The sequence below is a fragment of the Molothrus aeneus genome, chromosome 2, assembly GCF_037042795.1.
Source record: "Molothrus aeneus isolate 106 chromosome 2, BPBGC_Maene_1.0, whole genome shotgun sequence".
Lineage (NCBI taxonomy): Eukaryota > Metazoa > Chordata > Aves > Passeriformes > Icteridae > Molothrus > Molothrus aeneus.
This window is the reverse complement of record NC_089647.1, coordinates 43,888,480-43,906,074: the sequence shown is the minus strand read 5'-3', so window position 1 is coordinate 43,906,074 and position 17,595 is coordinate 43,888,480. Positions and strand designations below refer to the sequence as shown.

Below are 17,595 nucleotides of genomic sequence, written 5' to 3'. Positions count from 1 at the left end.
CCCACCAAGTACCACAAGTTAGTTACCACAACGGTGCAAATGTGCAAACTGGAAATGCCACCCACAGCCACAGGAAAGTCACAGCATTTCACATGGAGACCAGTGGGCTCAAGTAAACTCAGAGACCCTGCAGTCCCCATGGACCACACACTCCAATTAGAGCTCTGGGAGCTGAGAGCTGCTAGACTTTGCATTGAAAGGCAGAGCTCTGGCTCCTGGCTAGGTGCCCAGATGTCCCTCCTCAGTGCCATGTGGATGCTCCTGCAATACTAATTTTGAACTGCCATAGTACCTTCATTATCAGCTCTGCACAGGGAAGACACTTGATATCGAAGACAAGCTTTGCTTTCCATTGTTAGCGGATTTTTCTTCCACTGTCTAAAAACAGTGCCAAAAGAAAGTCTTAAATGCTGCTCCACTGTTTTCAGGCCAAAATATTTAGTGTTAAAGTAGAACAGAGTATTCAAAAGAGCAACAGGTGAATGTGATCCTAGCTGTTTAATCCTCCAAAGGTAATCTTCTTCAACTCGAGAGAATATTGATCCTTGGAAAGAAAGAATAGTAGGGAAAATACAATGGATTAGCCCATGAACTGTCAAGGTAAAAAAAAAATCAAGTTTTTTTCTTACTGTGAAACGCAGCAAAATGATCATGACAGAAGCTGCTGATAAACTTATTTATTTTTATGTCCACACTCCCCAAACCCATGTATTAAAGACACTCACTGAGACAGTCGGTGGGAAATCTCAGTAGAAGCAATTTCAGAGAGAACACATTTCTGTTTAATTACAACAGCATTTCTGACATGCAGCTCTCTCATGCTATTTCACAGAAATTAATGTTCAATGGAGTAACCTTAATTCCATCATAAAAGGCATATATTTGAGTTCATTTTATTCTGCTCAGGTTAAGGCCTCCAAACATTGTACCTTCTTCTTTCTTATTACTAATGGATATCTCACTTGGAAAGCATTCCTGGACCATAAGAGGATGCAGGAAGGGCCCAACACAGAGGCTCTCTGGGCTGTACTGAGAGAAGCCAATATTGAGAAAAGAAAGGAAAGGGTCTGGCAAGGACAAGCCTTCACTCAAGTGAGGATTATGAAAAAGATGGACGAACAGCTGATTCTGTACTTCAGCACCAGTATTGGTCTGCTGGGAAAAATCTGCTTTCTCCATGAACAAAAATGATCCTTCTGAGCAGAAGACTCTCAGCAAAGAGTCCTCCTAATCCAGATGAGAAATTCTAAAATACATCAATTGTTAGCCCTACCTACACATAGTGCAGCACCTGCCTGCCTGCTTCCATCTGGGGGAAAAATGGGCAAAAAAATAAGTTCAGCTCAGGTAAAAACTACAGGTCAAAGAGCTTTTTTTAACTTTCTCTCCTAAAGATAGGTAGTAATTTTTAAGTGAGTGGCAAAAACAACTCTTGTAGCATGGATTACCCAGAAACAAGACAAATAAAAACAGATAGAGTTTTAAATTAAATCTTAGAAGACACATCTGTAATTCTTCATCAACTGCTATATTGCAATGCATAACATATATATACATATATATATGCATGCTTAAGAATACATAACTTGTAAGAGATGAAAACCATACATGACCAAAAGGAAAATTACCATCTGGAAGTATGCTTGGCTGCCAGCTTCGAAGGATTTTATTTAATTCCTGTTCAAACGTCTGGTAGATTGGATCAATAAATATGTTGTCTTTCCGATTACTCCTATATAAATACTAGAGAAAAGAGAGACACAGTATTTACAATTCCAGATTAGAACAAGTCCTGTGCTACAGGGTTTTCTTTTTTTCATAACTGTGCAAGTGTTGTACTGAAAAGCAGTATCTAAAAATAAAGCTATGCTACCTTTCCAATATCTAACAGGTAACAGTTACTTCCAATATAATTGTATGTTGTAAATTTCTAACTGGATATGAATCATAGTTTAATTACAACTAATATTTTTCTCTAAGATTTCCTGTGTGCAACATTGTAACAGTGAATGGGGAGTCATTAAAAAATCCCCAAATCACAAACAACTAATTTATCTTATCCTACAACTAGGCCTTCAAAAAAATCCAAAACCAACCCATATTTAGCAAGAGTCTGCCCTTTTAAATGTGAACTCCAGACAGTGACAAAACCATCTTCAATACAAAAGTGGGAGAAAAAAACCCACCCATATATTTGTGGTAATAATATACAGCAATACAAGAAAGATGATAGGATGGTGCAAGGCACTGGCCTATTCTGCAGTCTAATTATCTTACCCCTCTTGGCCTTACAAAAATTCTTTTGAACCTTTACCAAGAATTAACGGCTGAGGACTACTGTTTGACACTATCATCTCTGAGACATTCCTAAGAAAGGGAGGATTGGCTTCTTAATTTCCCACTTCAGCGTTATCTTTGCAAGAACATGCCTGTTAGTAAATACAATAAAAGTGACAGACAAAAAACGCATTTGCTTCTGGAAATGACATCTATTTCTTGAAATACCATGCTTGAAATCACATTAACCACAACACTGATAGGTGATTATGGTTCAGTACATCCTAGCCTCCTTATCTTTGCACTTAATTTTATAAGCAGGGTAAATGAATGAATACACTTCCTACAGGTTTTCAACAACATTTTCATTTAGATAACTATTTTATATGGTAAGTTTAACTAACTCCTCAAAGAAAAATATTCCCTCATATGTGCTTGTTTCCATGTACACCAGTTTTGATTTCATAAAGCAATTCTAAGCTAGATAATACAGCTCACTGTAAGCTTCATGGCATTTGCCCTTCCATTCCCTGGCACTTTTTTCCACCACGTATTTCTCTCTGGTTTGCATTAAACACTCACACTGAACGCTGGCAGCGAAAATGAAGACTGAAAACTGGTTGAAAACCAATCCACACACAAGCCTGTGAGAACTCAACTAAAAATACTTCTTCCTGTTTCAGAGTAAGTGTTGACTAAACCCTGGCATCCCCAGCTCAAGTCTGAAGCTCCCCAGAGCACTGGCACTGGAGGGTCTATAGAAGGATGATGTTGCGCAGCAGGACAGACTCCAACCTACCACCCAAGCCTGCAAACCTTCATTCCCAAACCACTTTGCCCTGCTGCTCTACAAACCCTACAGGGGCAGCATGAGCACAAGCCATTCCCACCTGAGATGAGCTCTACTGAGATGAGCATGGGAAGGAACTGGATGTGCCTCTGAATCCCACAGTGGAGGACAACAGGCTGAATCACTGTGCACAGCAATTTTGTCTGACCTTCAGACAAACATCTGCCAAACTCTGGCAGCCTGCCCAAACAGCCCTGTTACCAGTCATACAAAAAACAAGAAAAAAACCCCAAACCAAATCCCAATAATCCCAATTAGGGACAAAGAATGAAGGCCATGATGCAACAAAGGAGCACTGCAGGCTAACACCTTCCTCTAGATGAACCCTCTCCACTAGATGCCTGCCTGACCATGCAGCAGCCTTTAATTCTAAGTGTGTTATCCTTCAGGATCACTACTTTAGAGCTATCAAAAGCATTACTGAACCACTTCTGTCTGAAAGCAGAACAATTTCAGCTGTAAATTAATCCGAACTGAGAAACTGCACCATCTGACTCAGGGACTAATTTCCTGGAACAGATTTTACAGTGTTTCCTTTAGGAAAAAGTTGTTTTACAAACTTAAAAAAGCAAACAACCAACTTAGGACTTGAAGACTCCTGAGCTCAAACCACATTCTATCCATGAGGAAAAGCTCCAAACTGAGTATTTAGCCACAATGAGTGCAGTAATGCTGGTGGAAGGGGAATGTACTTTTTTACTAGCCTATGGTTCCTACATCCTCTTCCTTTGAAGAGAAATTTACTCTAGGATAGCAAAATATTAATGATCATTTGCCCAACCGTATCCTTAAATAGCATAATTACATCTCCTCTGAGCCCCTTCCAAGTTCAACAAAGCCAATACCTTTGATGCAGTAGCAGACAATTTATTCTCTTTCAGGGTAGGGGTTGTCAAGTGGAAAAGAAATTTCTAAGCAAATTCTAGAAGGCAATGGAGTTTCGTTGTGCATGTGACAATTGCATTGCATTTCGTGTACCACTAGCTTGCTTAAACGTGTTTCTTCAGAAGGGTGGTAATATTTGCCCCCAAATATTTGCCATTTGCACACAGATGATGGCTGCAGCCCTTCACAGCTCATGTTCCTGTCTCTCACTTGCTGTCTGCCTTTGTGAAATGCAAACTCATCAGAACACAGCACATCTTCCTACCAGTCTGGCCAACAAATCAGGGCTGTTCACACTGCCTGAATTAAATCCTGGACAAAAAGTATAGGCAGTAAATTACAGTAAAATGACCACATGTTGCTTCACTAATGTTCCAGCACTGTGTATGTGTATTAGGCCTCATGATAATTGTAGCTGCCACACAAACTATGGTTCTGAAGAGCTGAAAAAAAGATATTTTATACACAACTAGCTTTCATGACTGACAAAATAGACAATGTCAAAGGTACAAAGAGAAAGATTAAAAAATATTGTTTGAATTCCATTTTATAAACACATACTTCCCTCTGTGTACTGTTTATCTGCTTAAGGTGAGTATTTTCAATTCAACAGAAAGGTACAGAGAGACAGTGTATCATGCAAGTGCAGAAGCAGAAAGCTAGCTCAATTTGAAACACACCTTGTAGCAATATTGACTAAAAAGCCACTGACTAAAATCAATGTTTGCTTCTCAAGTTTCAACAATGAGGCAAAGGTAGCAACTAACTCTTTATTTTTGCACACATGCAACACAGGAAAATTACTATTTTGCTACTTATTTTTAAAATACTTCAATTTTAAAAATTGTTACTTGATTCCTCTGCCTCAAGTATGGAACAGTTTAAGTAGAACTGCAAACTCTGTGAGCAGCTTGCTTTCCACATCATACACATCTTTTATTCCCTTTTAACTTGAATGAAATTTTCTGTGCACTCAGCTCTGAACACTGCTTATTTTGCCTATGTTTTGCCTTATGTAGTAAAAATTAAGACAGCCCTCCCTGCTTAAAAGATCAGCTGTGGAACAGCTTCTCTAATTACCTAGCAATAGGTTACTGCCTTCACATCCACTACAACCAACCTGACTCCTTCCCATCTTACTGTGTGTAGGACAGTCAACACAGCAGAGTTTCCTGCACTCTATCCTGCCTGGCCACAATCTGCAATACCCAGTAAATCACAATCTGTAAATCAGACCCTCCCCAAAAGACACTTAATTTAGATTGTTTCCTCTATATGCTAAGGAATTGAACTAGTCAAAGGCTTAGAGATCATGCCTTGTTTCATTCTGTTTTTACACTGGACATCTTTAGCAAACAAAATGAAGCACAGCATTTAAGAAGTCGTTTTTGACTGGGTTAATTACTTGCTTTAACCCAGCAAGAAGCTTAAAATTATTCGAATATACCAATGTGTGTTTGAGCTTTCAGGATGGGTCTGCAAACTCATTTCCTACACAGACAGCTCTCTACAACATGATTACACAGCACCCTGATCACAGCCATGTATAAAGGGTAGCTCCTAGCCAGTAAATCCATGTTATCTCCACTCTTCTACTGAAATGGGTTACAGTCAAATCAGCAGCTCCATTTCCCATCTCTACAGCCTCTACTAACCTCCTGAATTCCAAGACACAGATAATAGATGCTGTCAGGTGCATAGTTCTCTCCATTAGGCCTTCGAATTTCATTGACAAAATGTGTCAACCCATAGTTTAACTCAGCTGAAGTATGTGATAATAGATCTTCCTTTAATTTCACAGACTTTACTGTAAAATAGAGAAGAAATGCTACATTATACAACAGAATTGTCACACAGTGAAGGTGGGATGGGGTACTTTTTGACTGAAAACTGGGAAACTGGCTTGATGTCCTCTCCATTAACCAATGAATGAGACTAAATGTACTAAGCAGTTAAAATGTTAGGTCTGTATTAAAACAATCAAGGCTCCCACAGTAAAGTCCAGTTAACCAAATGCAGTAACACCTGCTAACAAATGTACTGTCATGCACAGCTCAGGATGACACAGAGGCAGCCCAAGATGCTGAAGTGAAGCCAGTGATGTAGAGGGGCACCTTCAGGGGAAACAGCAGTTTCCAAAGAACCAAGAGCACAACACAAGGGTGCTGAGACGCATGTGGGAGCTGGAGAGCAGCAGGAGTAGCAGCAATTCCCCTTTTCCCCCACAGTACAAATGTGTACAGAGAGGAGAGCTGCAGAAAGAGCAGCATGGCTCCAGGGGATCAAAGGACACCTTGTACCAGAGCTCCACAGCCAGGTAATGCCAGCCTCAGAGGAAGATCTCCTTACAGGATAAAGAGTAGGCCTTGCCATTTAGAAGCCCAGAAACAGTGTGAGCCCTGAAGTGAGTTAGAATATGAGGAAAAACAGGATGCAAACAAAACATTAAAATGGTCGCAGAAAATCAGAATAGCCAAGAAGGTGCTGTCCTAGCTTTCATGAGAAGTGTGAGACCCAGCATTTTGAACCAAACAGGAAAAACTAGAAGAAAAAGAGTTTGGCAACTCTGCGGTAAAATAATCTCAGTCATGCTGGAAACATTAAGGACATGAGAAAAATTCAATCAAAAATTCCAGCTGAGAATCACACAAAAAGCAGGTAAGAATCCCTAGCAGGTCAGAATGTGGATGGCAGATTTTTGGCAATACTTACTTGATTTCAGCTCCTCTAGCTCTGGAAGCTGCTGGTCTAAGTGGCGGGACTTTACCCAGTGCTTCCAGGCGTTCACCCCGTAGGCGTATTTGAAGGGAAAGCTGCACTCGGAGTTCTCGGAGCTGTCGTCGTGCGCCTGGTACTCTGACACGGCTTTCCTCTTCACACCCTGCCACGGCAACACAGAGGGTAAGGCCACCAGCAGGGACACCAGCAGGGACACGGCACCTGGCACAGCCAGCTGCGGGCCAAAGGGCACACTGAACCCCAGTGCACTCACACAACTTCAGCGTGTCCATGCACAGGGAGCTGAAGATGGGACAAATCTGTGTCACAAGGCTCCACTCCTCAAATGAACCCTTTGCCAATGGAAAAGGCAGCACTGCTTCCAGATTAAAGCATGCCTAGCAGAGCATATGTGATAATGTCCAGTGCATAATAGCAAAAGCTATTTTTTAAAATTTTTTTTACTATTACTTTTACTATTATTTTTTAAATAATTTTTTACTCCAGATTTGATACTAGAAAGACCCATTTATTATTAGAAAGCTTTAGTAGAAGTTGGCTGGTTTTTTTAAAGCTGCAAAATCTACTGCAGTTATTGGAACAAAACCATTTCAGCTTTGTGGCAGGCATAAATAAAAGACTATGGCTAATTTGTATCCAAGGTCTAAACTAAGATTAGCTAAAAATAAAATCTGGGAAAATTACAAGCAAATAAAAAAAAAGTTTAAACTCTTTTATATGGTATGGCTCCCATTATGAACCATGGTAATGACAATGTTTTTCCATCTTACTATCAAATTAAACCAAGACCTCTTTGTTCAAAGCAGAAGGTAAAACAGCATTGTTAAGAATACAGTAGGTATATACACAGTGGCCCATTCCACCAACAGTTCTGCCACTGTGAAGCAAAAACAGGATCAGAATTTACACATCACATTTATATCAAATCCTACAGTTATCTGCAACAGACATACCACTGAAATAATTTTATTACTTGAAATGTATCAATGTATGTCATAAAGATAGGATATTAGGTATGAGTAGACAGTAACACGCTGTAAATCATTATCAGAACTAAAACCAAAAGAAAAGGATATTTTTTCCTACATAAATTTTTGTGCTTTTCTTGATATTTTTAATACCATGAAAAAATTACCTTCTTTTTGGACCGAGGCCTTGGCTGTTCCTCATATTCTTCACCAAAAACAGGAGGTAACAAAAACTCATTTTCTGTATCCAGCTCCTCAGTTGCTGAAAATACATTAACAGAAACTTATTTCTAAGTGTATTTTAAATAACATTGCTTTGAAAAAAAACCAATTACCTATATTGGTGTGCCTTAACATAAGGTGTCCACAAAGGCACACAAATAAACACAACTAAATGCTGGATTTTGGTAAGAGGAAACAAACCTGTTTTTATATTCAAACTAAAACAAAGCTGTCAAATTGTAAAACAAAGCTGTCAAATAGTTTATTTCTAAGTAGGTTTCAGAGTACACAATGCTCAACATTTCAAGTATTATCTGAAGTTGCTAAGGCAGAATTTCTTACTGTAGACTCTTATATAATGTCTTCTGCCCAGGCTGTCTTTGGTATCAAAAATTCTTAGGTATGGTGAGAATGAGAAGCTTTGACTGGAAAAAATACAAATTAACTTAGTACATGTAGTTTTGTTCATGTATTTAGATGATTTCTATACATGTTTTGTTATTTCTTGTAGCACATTACACTTAGTTTAAAACATTAAGAACCAGAAGGCAAACTCCTTCAGTGAAACTGGTTCAGTCTTTATCTATACAAGTGGTGAAGGTCTAGCTCATGATGGATAACACAGTTAAGTTTGGTAAGCAGATGTATGGCAATCCCTCAAAATACTGTTTATTTAACATTTCAGGTAGGATTGAGGACTCTATTTCAGGGAGGAATGAGACAAGGCATGAATGGATGTAGTGCTGCAAGTCCCACCCTTTATTTACTTTATTGAAGATGGTTCATCCCTCATTTAGCCATCAAAGAATGTTTTCACTCAAAATTGAATGCTCTTCTGATAATCTGATTTCACCACCTTATTTCTCAAGACAGCTCTCCAACTGGAGCAGATGAAACAGCACTTACATGCAGAGATTTCAGAACTCTGCCCCAGACTCAAAAGCAGTCCTTCTCCTGATACCACAAAGAATCTTATCTCAGAAGCACTTCAGTGTAACCAATGCCTCTTACAGACTGCTGCTACTTACTACTCCAACTTGCTTATTTCTTTTCTTCTATGGTTTTTCTTTCTCATGTACCCAGCTTCACTTAAAAAGAGGGTTAAAAAACTAGTATGCATCTGACTAGTGAATTTCCCAAGATTAAGGTCAGCCTAACCCCCAGGCCTTCTCTTTAAATTAGGCATAGAGAAAACTGGACATCTGCTGGAGATAGAAGTAGTCTTCAGCACAAAAGGAGCCTGTCAGCTCCTGCAGAACCTGCCCAGCTGAGGTATGAGAGTCATGTGTCCAAAAGAAGCTCTGAAAAAGGGACAGTAACTACAGCCAGAAGCCTTCTTGGATCTTGGATTGACTGGGGTATGGTGTAAGAAAAAAGACACTGTTCCCTGCATTCTGTAGAGCGGTAGAAATTGTACTAGATAGCATCAAGAGTTTCTTTCAAGAAAGGCAGTGATTTTTTCCTGCTAATTCAAATAATGCTACCACTTCAAATGCTGATATGGACATTACCAAGATATTAAAAGGTAACACAAGTGGTGTGCAGCATGCCAACTTGCCTGCCAATTTTCTAACAAACTTGAGTGGGAAGTTGACTCCTTAGTAATTTCTCTAAGTCATGAAAATACCTGGAAATTGAAGAATGCATTCATTATGTTTTCCATGACACATGCCATCTGAGTCCTTGAGCCTTCAAAACAACTCATGCACCCAAGTTCTTTGTGAATGGTTAACTTCCCCTTTTCTTTGCATTGTTTCAAATACTGTATTTAGAAAGATGGAAGAACTCATTCAGAAGTCCCCCATCCATGCCCCGAAGGCATGGCAAAGTTTTACCTAACTGTAGTCAGTCAGACAGGTGGATCCTGCAATCAAACAAAGCTTCTCTGAAAGGATGATTAAACAAGGCACAAGGGCTGCCCAGAGTGTCACAGTATTTATTAAAATCACAGAAGAATTACCTCTTGGAAAGTCTATTTCAATATCAAGGTCTGGCTCATATGGAACATCGGGCAAGCTTGTCCGTGACTCTGAGTTTAGGAGATTGGTGTCAGATATCACACCTGTTTAAAACAAAAGGAAAACATTTCATTATTTTAACCAACACATGGATTAGCCAAATGGAGCAGATCTACAACTTTAGAAGCTGAGTTGTTCTAAAACTGATTGTTCTGCTCATTCTCATCCTACATTTTCTTGTTCTTGGGATCTCGTATTTACCTTTCCAACCTGATTTCCTTCAAACATAAAACATACTTACTAGCCCATTGTTCTTCTCCATAAAGGTGAGTCAGCAAAGCACATGTATAGAAAATCAAATATTGGTGAACCTGGATCATATCAACCAATCCCAGAATTCAAACAATCTTGCAAAAACTAACTGTCTATTTTCCTACCTGATCCTGTCACAACAGAACAGACTTTCAAGTCTGCTTTTGTAGGATCTGTTTCTCAAATAAGCCAGGGAGAAACAAAGCTTGAACTCTCTCCCAACTTCTGGCAAACACTGATTGCTCCAAATTCAGTCCTCTGTAAGTGAGCAAGCTCTGATCCCATACATCTGCTCATTTAGCTAGCTGTACTTCACAAAAGAGAGCAAGAAACTGAAAATGAGAAGCTTGCAGTGCTACCAGAAATGTGCAGTTTTAGTAGAAAAATGGCAATAGATCAGAATACAGTAAGCCTCCCAGGACTGCAGCTCCACTGGCCTCCTACATAACGAGGCACAAAGTGTAAGTGTATGTAATTTGTCAACAACCTTTCAGAAATCTGTTGAAAGAGCTTGGAAAAAACCTTCAAAATTTCATCCGAGTGAAGGCAAATTTTCCTGGAAAGACATAGGAAAGACTTGAAGATTTGGGCAAGCAGAGCCAGGAAAGAAGAGCAAAGAGACATGACTGAGAAACTAAAACTACAAAGTATAAAGTATGTGGGACTTTTTGATCTTTGGATATAAATTTTTATTATGAGAATAATGTGTTGGTTGTTGCCCAGTAGTGCTTACTCTAAATCATGGGCTTTTCAGTTTCCCATTTTGCCAGAATGCACAAGAAGCTGAAAGGAAGCATGTCCAGAACAGTTGAGCTGAAGTGTCCAAAGGGGTGTTGGACACACAATGCTCAGTATATAACTGGGGAAGTTGGCTGGGAACCACCAATTGCTGCTCAAGAACAGGCTGGGTCAGTGGGTGGAGAGCACCTGTGTGGTGCATCACTTAGCTTTCTTGTGTTTTATTCCTCCCTCTCCCCTCTTTTAATTGTATTTACTAGTATAGTTAGTATTATATTTTATTTTGTTTCAATTATTAAACTGTTCTTGACTCACAAGGTTTACCTTTTTTTCCAAGTCTCTTCCCCACCAGGCATGAGGGGACTGAGTGAGTGGCTGTGTGGTACTTAGCTGCCATCTGACATTAAAGTACAATACAACTTCATATAAGACTTCAATGACAAACAAACCCAATCCTTCTAGTCACACACATCCCCCAGCATTCCAAACAGTCAAAAACTCATCAGGAAACTCACTGGCCACATCAGAAGCTTCAGCTTTTCCAACATGTTCAGGTACCACCCCTGACAAGTTCAGTAGCTCAGCTTCCAGAGGATCTCCGGGCACTTTTCCCCTCAGCTCTTCTATTGCTGCTAGGATTTTCTCAGTGCTATCCAGAGTAGTGGGCAAAAAAACTGGAACTGGCACCTGTGCAGACAGGGAGGCAGAGATAATTAGAAAAGAAAAAATGCCACAACAAAGCAATCAACAACAACAAAAAAATCTATACTTCTGAAAGACAGGGTTGATACAGATTAGAAACAAGTCACTCTAGTGCGAGCTAACAAAAAATGCTGACAGGTTAAAAACCCAACATGAAGGAGCTAGGAACAGAAGGGATAGCAGGAAAGGATACAGGAAAAAAAAAAGACAAAAAGCTGGTCAAAGAAAGAACGGAAAGGTCTTTGGAACTTCAAACTTTTTTGATTGTAACCTCAGACCAACAGTTTGGACAAATCAGTATCTTGTTTTAGTGGCTTGTTTTTTCCTGCTGTTTATCCCACTCTGCCATCCATTCCCAACACAACCTTTTCAGTTTCCTTATTACAAGAACAAACCTTGCTGTTAAAGGCTTATTCAGCATATTCAGCAAAAGCAGAAGTTTCACTCAGAATTGCTCCTAAAACTCCCAGTGGCACAAGCTGTTCACACTGGAAGTAGGCAGACAGGTCCTAAAGAACAATCAGGAATCAAGTGCCGCTGTGGGATTCCAATGCTTTTTCAATAAATAGCTCTGCAGCACCCTGCAATTCTTTAGATGGACCAGGAGGAGAACAAGAAACAACACAAGGTGGTCCCACACAAGCATGTGAAGAGATGCCAATTTTAAAATGAAGCTGGAGTCTCACTTACAGGAACAGGAACCGCGGTAGGAATAGGAACATTTTGACTGTACATATTCATAGGCACCGGAACGTAGACTGGTACAGGAATAGGCACTGGGACATACTCTTTTTTCCACTCATCTTCTATTAAGAGAAAAAGGAAAAAGGCAAATACTGCCAGGTATTTAAATATATTTTACACCTGCCATTTAGTGAGAAAAAAAATCAGAATATTTGCAATATGTAATAGTTAAGAAAAAGTTGTAATGAGGAAATTAGTTCTAGCACAGTTCAGGAGTTACCTGTCTGACAAGATTTTGCCTGCATATGAGGTTTACAGTACGTGGCTTTTGTCATTGTCAAAGGCTTGCAAAGAACTGCCTTGTTCTTCATTTCTCTGTTAGGTGTTGGAGAAGGTGGTGGAGCTGAGCCCTGCAGACAAGCAAATAAGAGAAGCTGCTGTTGCACCACACTGATTCCAACACAAAGTTCTTGACTTAATTTATCAGCTGATAATTTTCATAAATGAGATACCGAAGAGGAAGCTCACAGAAACATAACAACACAACAACAACAGCAGCACCAACCACTATTCTAAAATTGCAAGCTATTCTACATTCCTAATACTGAGCTGCCACTGCCAGGATCATAAGAGGAGGGCTAGCACTTCTGGCTCATTTCCCTTTTTTTTTTTTTTTAATTGAAGGTACCCTAAACACTTTTTTCAATGTGCTTAAGTGAAAGAGCCATTTAAGCAATTTTATAACATGAAAAGTAATTTTAGCTGTAAAAAGAGTTAATTATGAGCAGCATGAACAAACTTCAGGCTCAAGATCTAACCTTCTTGAATTATGCCATAGTCCAAAGATGACCTTTTTTTTTTTTAAAATAAAAAAATTTATTTCTGAATGAAAATTCTGTGAACACTTTTTTATTACCTAAAGTATGAGCTTCGAGCTCCCCCTGCTGGCTTTGCAACGGTGACAATAAATAACCCGGGAACATCCCTGAACGTTCAGACTGCATCCTTATGGTCAAGAGGTAAAAAACCCTCTTGTTCCAGACAGGGCTTTTGTACCCTACTACCACTTTTAGAACCTGATTTGAGAAACAAACTCTCAGTTTTATTTGGTCATGTATAAGAAGACTAGCCCCATATGTCCATTTAGATAGGGAAAGAAAGCCCAGTCCTGAGAACAGCAATATGCTCCACCAGGTGCACACTCCCTAAAATATATTTTAAAAATACTGTATCACACATAGCTTTGACATGATCTTTACATGACTGAATTAACATCATTAAACATAAAATACTAAAAGTTTTTAACATGACAGCTTAGCTTGTCTGATGTCTCTAGTTACCTAAGTAATTTTATGTTTCTCATAAATGTATTTATATTGTCATCAAAAACTTTCACTTTTTCACTTAAATCTAAGATTTACCTTTGATGCCTATTTGCATTTAAAAGGCAATTCTCTCAGACCTTCCATGCAACAAATAAATCAAAACAAAACTAAGTTTCAAACAAAAAACACTAAGCTAACAGAAAATAATATTAATAGTATTTTTGACAAGCTGAGAAAAACTGAAACTCAGAATGATGAAGGCTGCTGCTCCACTGATGCTCCCCACCCTTCCAGACATTGATCCTGCAAAAGGCTCTGCTTCCCTACCCTGTAACAAAGTCAATCAGACCTTGAGCACCTGGAGAATTCTTCCCTTGGGAAGGACAAAATTTAAGAACTGAAGATTTATTTTCAGCTTTTTAAAGCTGAGCTACCACCTTAATATTCCAACTGGACAGTGAAATGCTCTTCCTTTTCTATACTCAATAAATACACTAATTATTCTAAACACATGAATAAGACACACAGTATGTTTATCAACTTTTAAGCAACATTTATATGCACTATAGATGTAAAACACATGGTTGATGATTTAGTTTCCCAGAAGACATTGAAAAGGAAGTATGAATATTTGAAATTTTTATTTCACCTACAGATGTGAAAAAGACGAAAAAGCTTTAAAAATTTAGCTTAGGATCATTCAAAGACACTGATTTTTGGTTTTTAATAGCATCCCTCCAATTCACTGGGATCTCACATTTTAAGTACATCTAATTATGGTTTGTATATATACAGAGAGAGAGAGAGACACACACAGAGTTAGATATAAGAGTGTGGTAAATATATGTACTTACTGTCATTTTTGTCCGGGGAGTTTGACAGCCCTGATCTAAAAGTACAAGGAAACATTTTTAGAATTTTTTTCCCTTTTTCAAAATCAAAGCAAATTTCAGTAAGCAACTCAAGGTAACACCTGTCACCAATATAACATTAAATCAAGAGAACTCATTAGAACCATATTGCAGGTGAGAACTGCACACAAGACTTTTCCTTCATGGACATCTCCCTACTGATCTCCCTCAACACTCCAGTATTGAGCATTACACAAAGGCAAATGATAAATCAATGCTCTAGTCAGATGTGAATACAGCCTCTTTCAGAAAAGTAAACACCAAAACATTCAAGTATGAAAATGGCTATACAAAGTAGCTGAGCTGGTATAATTGCATTAATTTAAAAGCTGGTTTATTTGAACTTTGCCTGACTTCCCATTTAAACCACACAAACATGTATCCAGTGCCCATGAGCAAATTTACACAGTACCTACTGCCAACAGAAAGGAAAAAAAAGGCAATGTATTCCTCCTATCTAGACACTTTCATTGTATTTTCATTTCCATTTCACTTATTTTCCTTTCATTCCATTTAATTAATTTCTTTTTTTTCATTCCTAGTGCATCTGTTCTCTGTGACCAAAAGGCATTTTGAGAAATGTTTCCACAGAGTAAATAATGACAAACTGGAGCACAACAAAAGAGGAAAACATTTTCTCTTCCCATGATGATACAGCACTAAAATTACACTTAACCCAGAACAGCTCAATGATAACAGCTGAAAACAGCTCTGATGATAACATAGAAAAGGATAACACCTAATGCAATTTATTACAACAAATAGATAATTCATGCAACTTTCAATTTTTCATTGAAAGGAAGCTTCTGGCTTAGCACCTGTGTAGCCCTGAAGCAGCACCTACCATAGTGCAGGTTCTCAGGTCCTTTCTGGGTGGCCAGATTGGGCTCGTTCTGCTGGCAGTAGAAGCGGAGCAGGCAGTGCTGATCGCAGAAATGTTTCATCTCGCCACGCCACTGCACCTTCTCTTTCAGGACTCCTTGGGACTTACAACAGTCACACCGTACAGCCTTAATGCAAAGGAAGATTTCACATTTTTAAACAGGCCTTGGGAAGAAATTATTGTTACATTTTAAAAGGCTACATTTTTAAGAGTACTGAGGATTCAGTACCACTATACAGTTAAGTCTCACTCATGAACAACAGTTAAGCTCCCTTCCTTTTCAACTGTTTACTGGGGGTTAGCAGCCAGAATAAATCTGCTTTGCTTTAGTAATTTGTCACTATGTAAAGAAAAAAATAAAATTGCTCACTTTTAAAGAGTCATAAAAAAATAATTTTGTGCATCAATTTTAATTAATTTCATTGAAGCATTCTGCAAAACAAAAGCAGAAAGTGTTAGGCTCCTTAATGACTCTATTGAACTGAGGACAAACACAAGCCATTTTTTCTACCTTCAAGATCTGGCAGGCTTTTTTTGTTTGTTTTAAAAAAGAATCAAAAGTTTTAAAAAGTCACCAAAAGAATAATTTCTCTATGTATGAAATCAGCATAAATGTTTTTTATATTTCCATTATTTTAGTAGTTTGGCAACAATTTTAAATTACAGTTCTATAGTTCATCCAAGTTTCTCTATGATTTATAAACAACATTTTCTCTCAAAAAAAAAGAGGATTCCCCCAAAATTTAGTTAGCATGTAACTTGGAAACTCAAACATTTAAGCAATATAACCTTCATGAACTTGCATGTTAATTTAATGAGGCATCACTAAGGCAATATTCTTCTCCAGAACAGATTCTACTGCATTTCATCTGCCACGCTATAAATTACTACCTGAACAGTGGCAGCCTCAATTTCACATCTTCCAGTAAGCAAATAATTGTTTGCACTACAGCTTGCCTCGGTATTGCTTGCAACCTCTATCCTAAAGCAGACCTTAAAAAATTCAAAACTTTAAAGATGCTCAGGAATCCAAAGTAAGTCAACCTAATAATATAGCCAGGAGAGGAAGAGGGAAGTTATAATATATGCAACATAAAACATTAATACATAAAACCATACACAACATTGCAGTTATGCACGAGGCTCTGATGGCTTAAAAAAACAAAACAAAACAAAACGAAGGCCAACTGTAGTTTTTGTGACTCCAAAAAAGTATGAACAAGCCAATTAGTTTCAATTTTAAAAATAATTAAATGTGTAGTTTCTTCTCTGTATTTGAACAGTGTAATACTATCCCCTAACAGTGTAAGAAATCAAGCTCTCAGTTGTAATTTTCAAGTATTTAAAGATGATACATAGAGAGGCTCTTTTCTAACAGTATAACCAGCTCAAATTGGGAGCAATTGAAGCTGCAGCTTCAAGATCACCTCATACTAAGCATCAGGTGGCCCTGGAAGAGCAGGTATTTCTCTTCTCTTTGCAGGTAGCAGCAGCAGTGCTTATGCACCTGTAGGGCACACAAGGTCAGAGGCCTTACAGCACTGCATCATCCCCATCCTCCCTCAATTTTGTTATATTTGTCACTTGGACTTTCCACTGATGCTGATCCACAGTTCCTTTTTCAGATCACCTCAGTGGGACAAAAGAGCAAGTAAGCTTTATTCTTAGAAGGGAGTGGGGAAGAAGATAAAATGTAGAAGTAGATAGAATGTTGCCAAAATAGTGTAGATTTAACCAGTTCAGGAAAGCTGTGAATTCACACCTTTAAGGCAGGTGCAACTTCCAAAGCCACCAAAAGACTGAAATATCAGTAGGAAAAAAAAAAAAAAAAAGGTATAATTCACTCTAAATTTAAATCTCAAACCCACCTAACACTGATTAAGAATGACAGCTGACTCACGTACAGAAAAGCCCATCTATTCTGACCTGCTGCACGCTGCTTGACTATCAAAGCACCACTTTCTGCTCATTTTTCTCTCCTTCAAAGAAAGAAAAAGGGGTCAAATCTTGTCAAATCCAGAAACTACAGCCTTGCTACAGCAGGGCCTGTTGTGATAGGATAGGGAGAAATGGTTTAAAATTGGAGGGTCAGTTTAAGATTAGATATAAAAAAGGTCAACTTAGACTAGATAGAAGAAAGA

At 38.5% G+C, this 17,595-nt stretch overlaps 1 protein-coding gene across 6 annotated transcripts in view; it reads right to left on the bottom strand.

Moving 5' to 3' along the window:
- ZMYM2 (zinc finger MYM-type containing 2) overlaps positions 1 to 17,595 on the bottom strand; it is an 87,315-nt gene that overhangs the window by 4,521 nt on the left and 65,199 nt on the right. For 5 of the 6 annotated variants that reach the window (XM_066544783.1, XM_066544788.1, XM_066544787.1 and 2 more), the window contains 11 exons: positions 15,416 to 15,581; positions 14,515 to 14,549; positions 12,616 to 12,745; positions 12,342 to 12,457; positions 11,465 to 11,636; positions 9,902 to 10,003; positions 7,887 to 7,981; positions 6,725 to 6,893; positions 5,668 to 5,819; positions 1,629 to 1,743; positions 293 to 544 (listed from right to left, as the gene is read on the bottom strand). In XM_066544783.1, coding sequence (XP_066400880.1) covers positions 293 to 544; positions 1,629 to 1,743; positions 5,668 to 5,819; positions 6,725 to 6,893; positions 7,887 to 7,981; positions 9,902 to 10,003; positions 11,465 to 11,636; positions 12,342 to 12,457; positions 12,616 to 12,745; positions 14,515 to 14,549; positions 15,416 to 15,581 — 1,504 coding nt within the window. The remainder of the gene's footprint in view (positions 1 to 292; positions 545 to 1,628; positions 1,744 to 5,667; positions 5,820 to 6,724; positions 6,894 to 7,886; positions 7,982 to 9,901; positions 10,004 to 11,464; positions 11,637 to 12,341; positions 12,458 to 12,615; positions 12,746 to 14,514; positions 14,550 to 15,415; positions 15,582 to 17,595) is intronic. The other variant, XM_066544786.1, reaches the window with a different exon arrangement.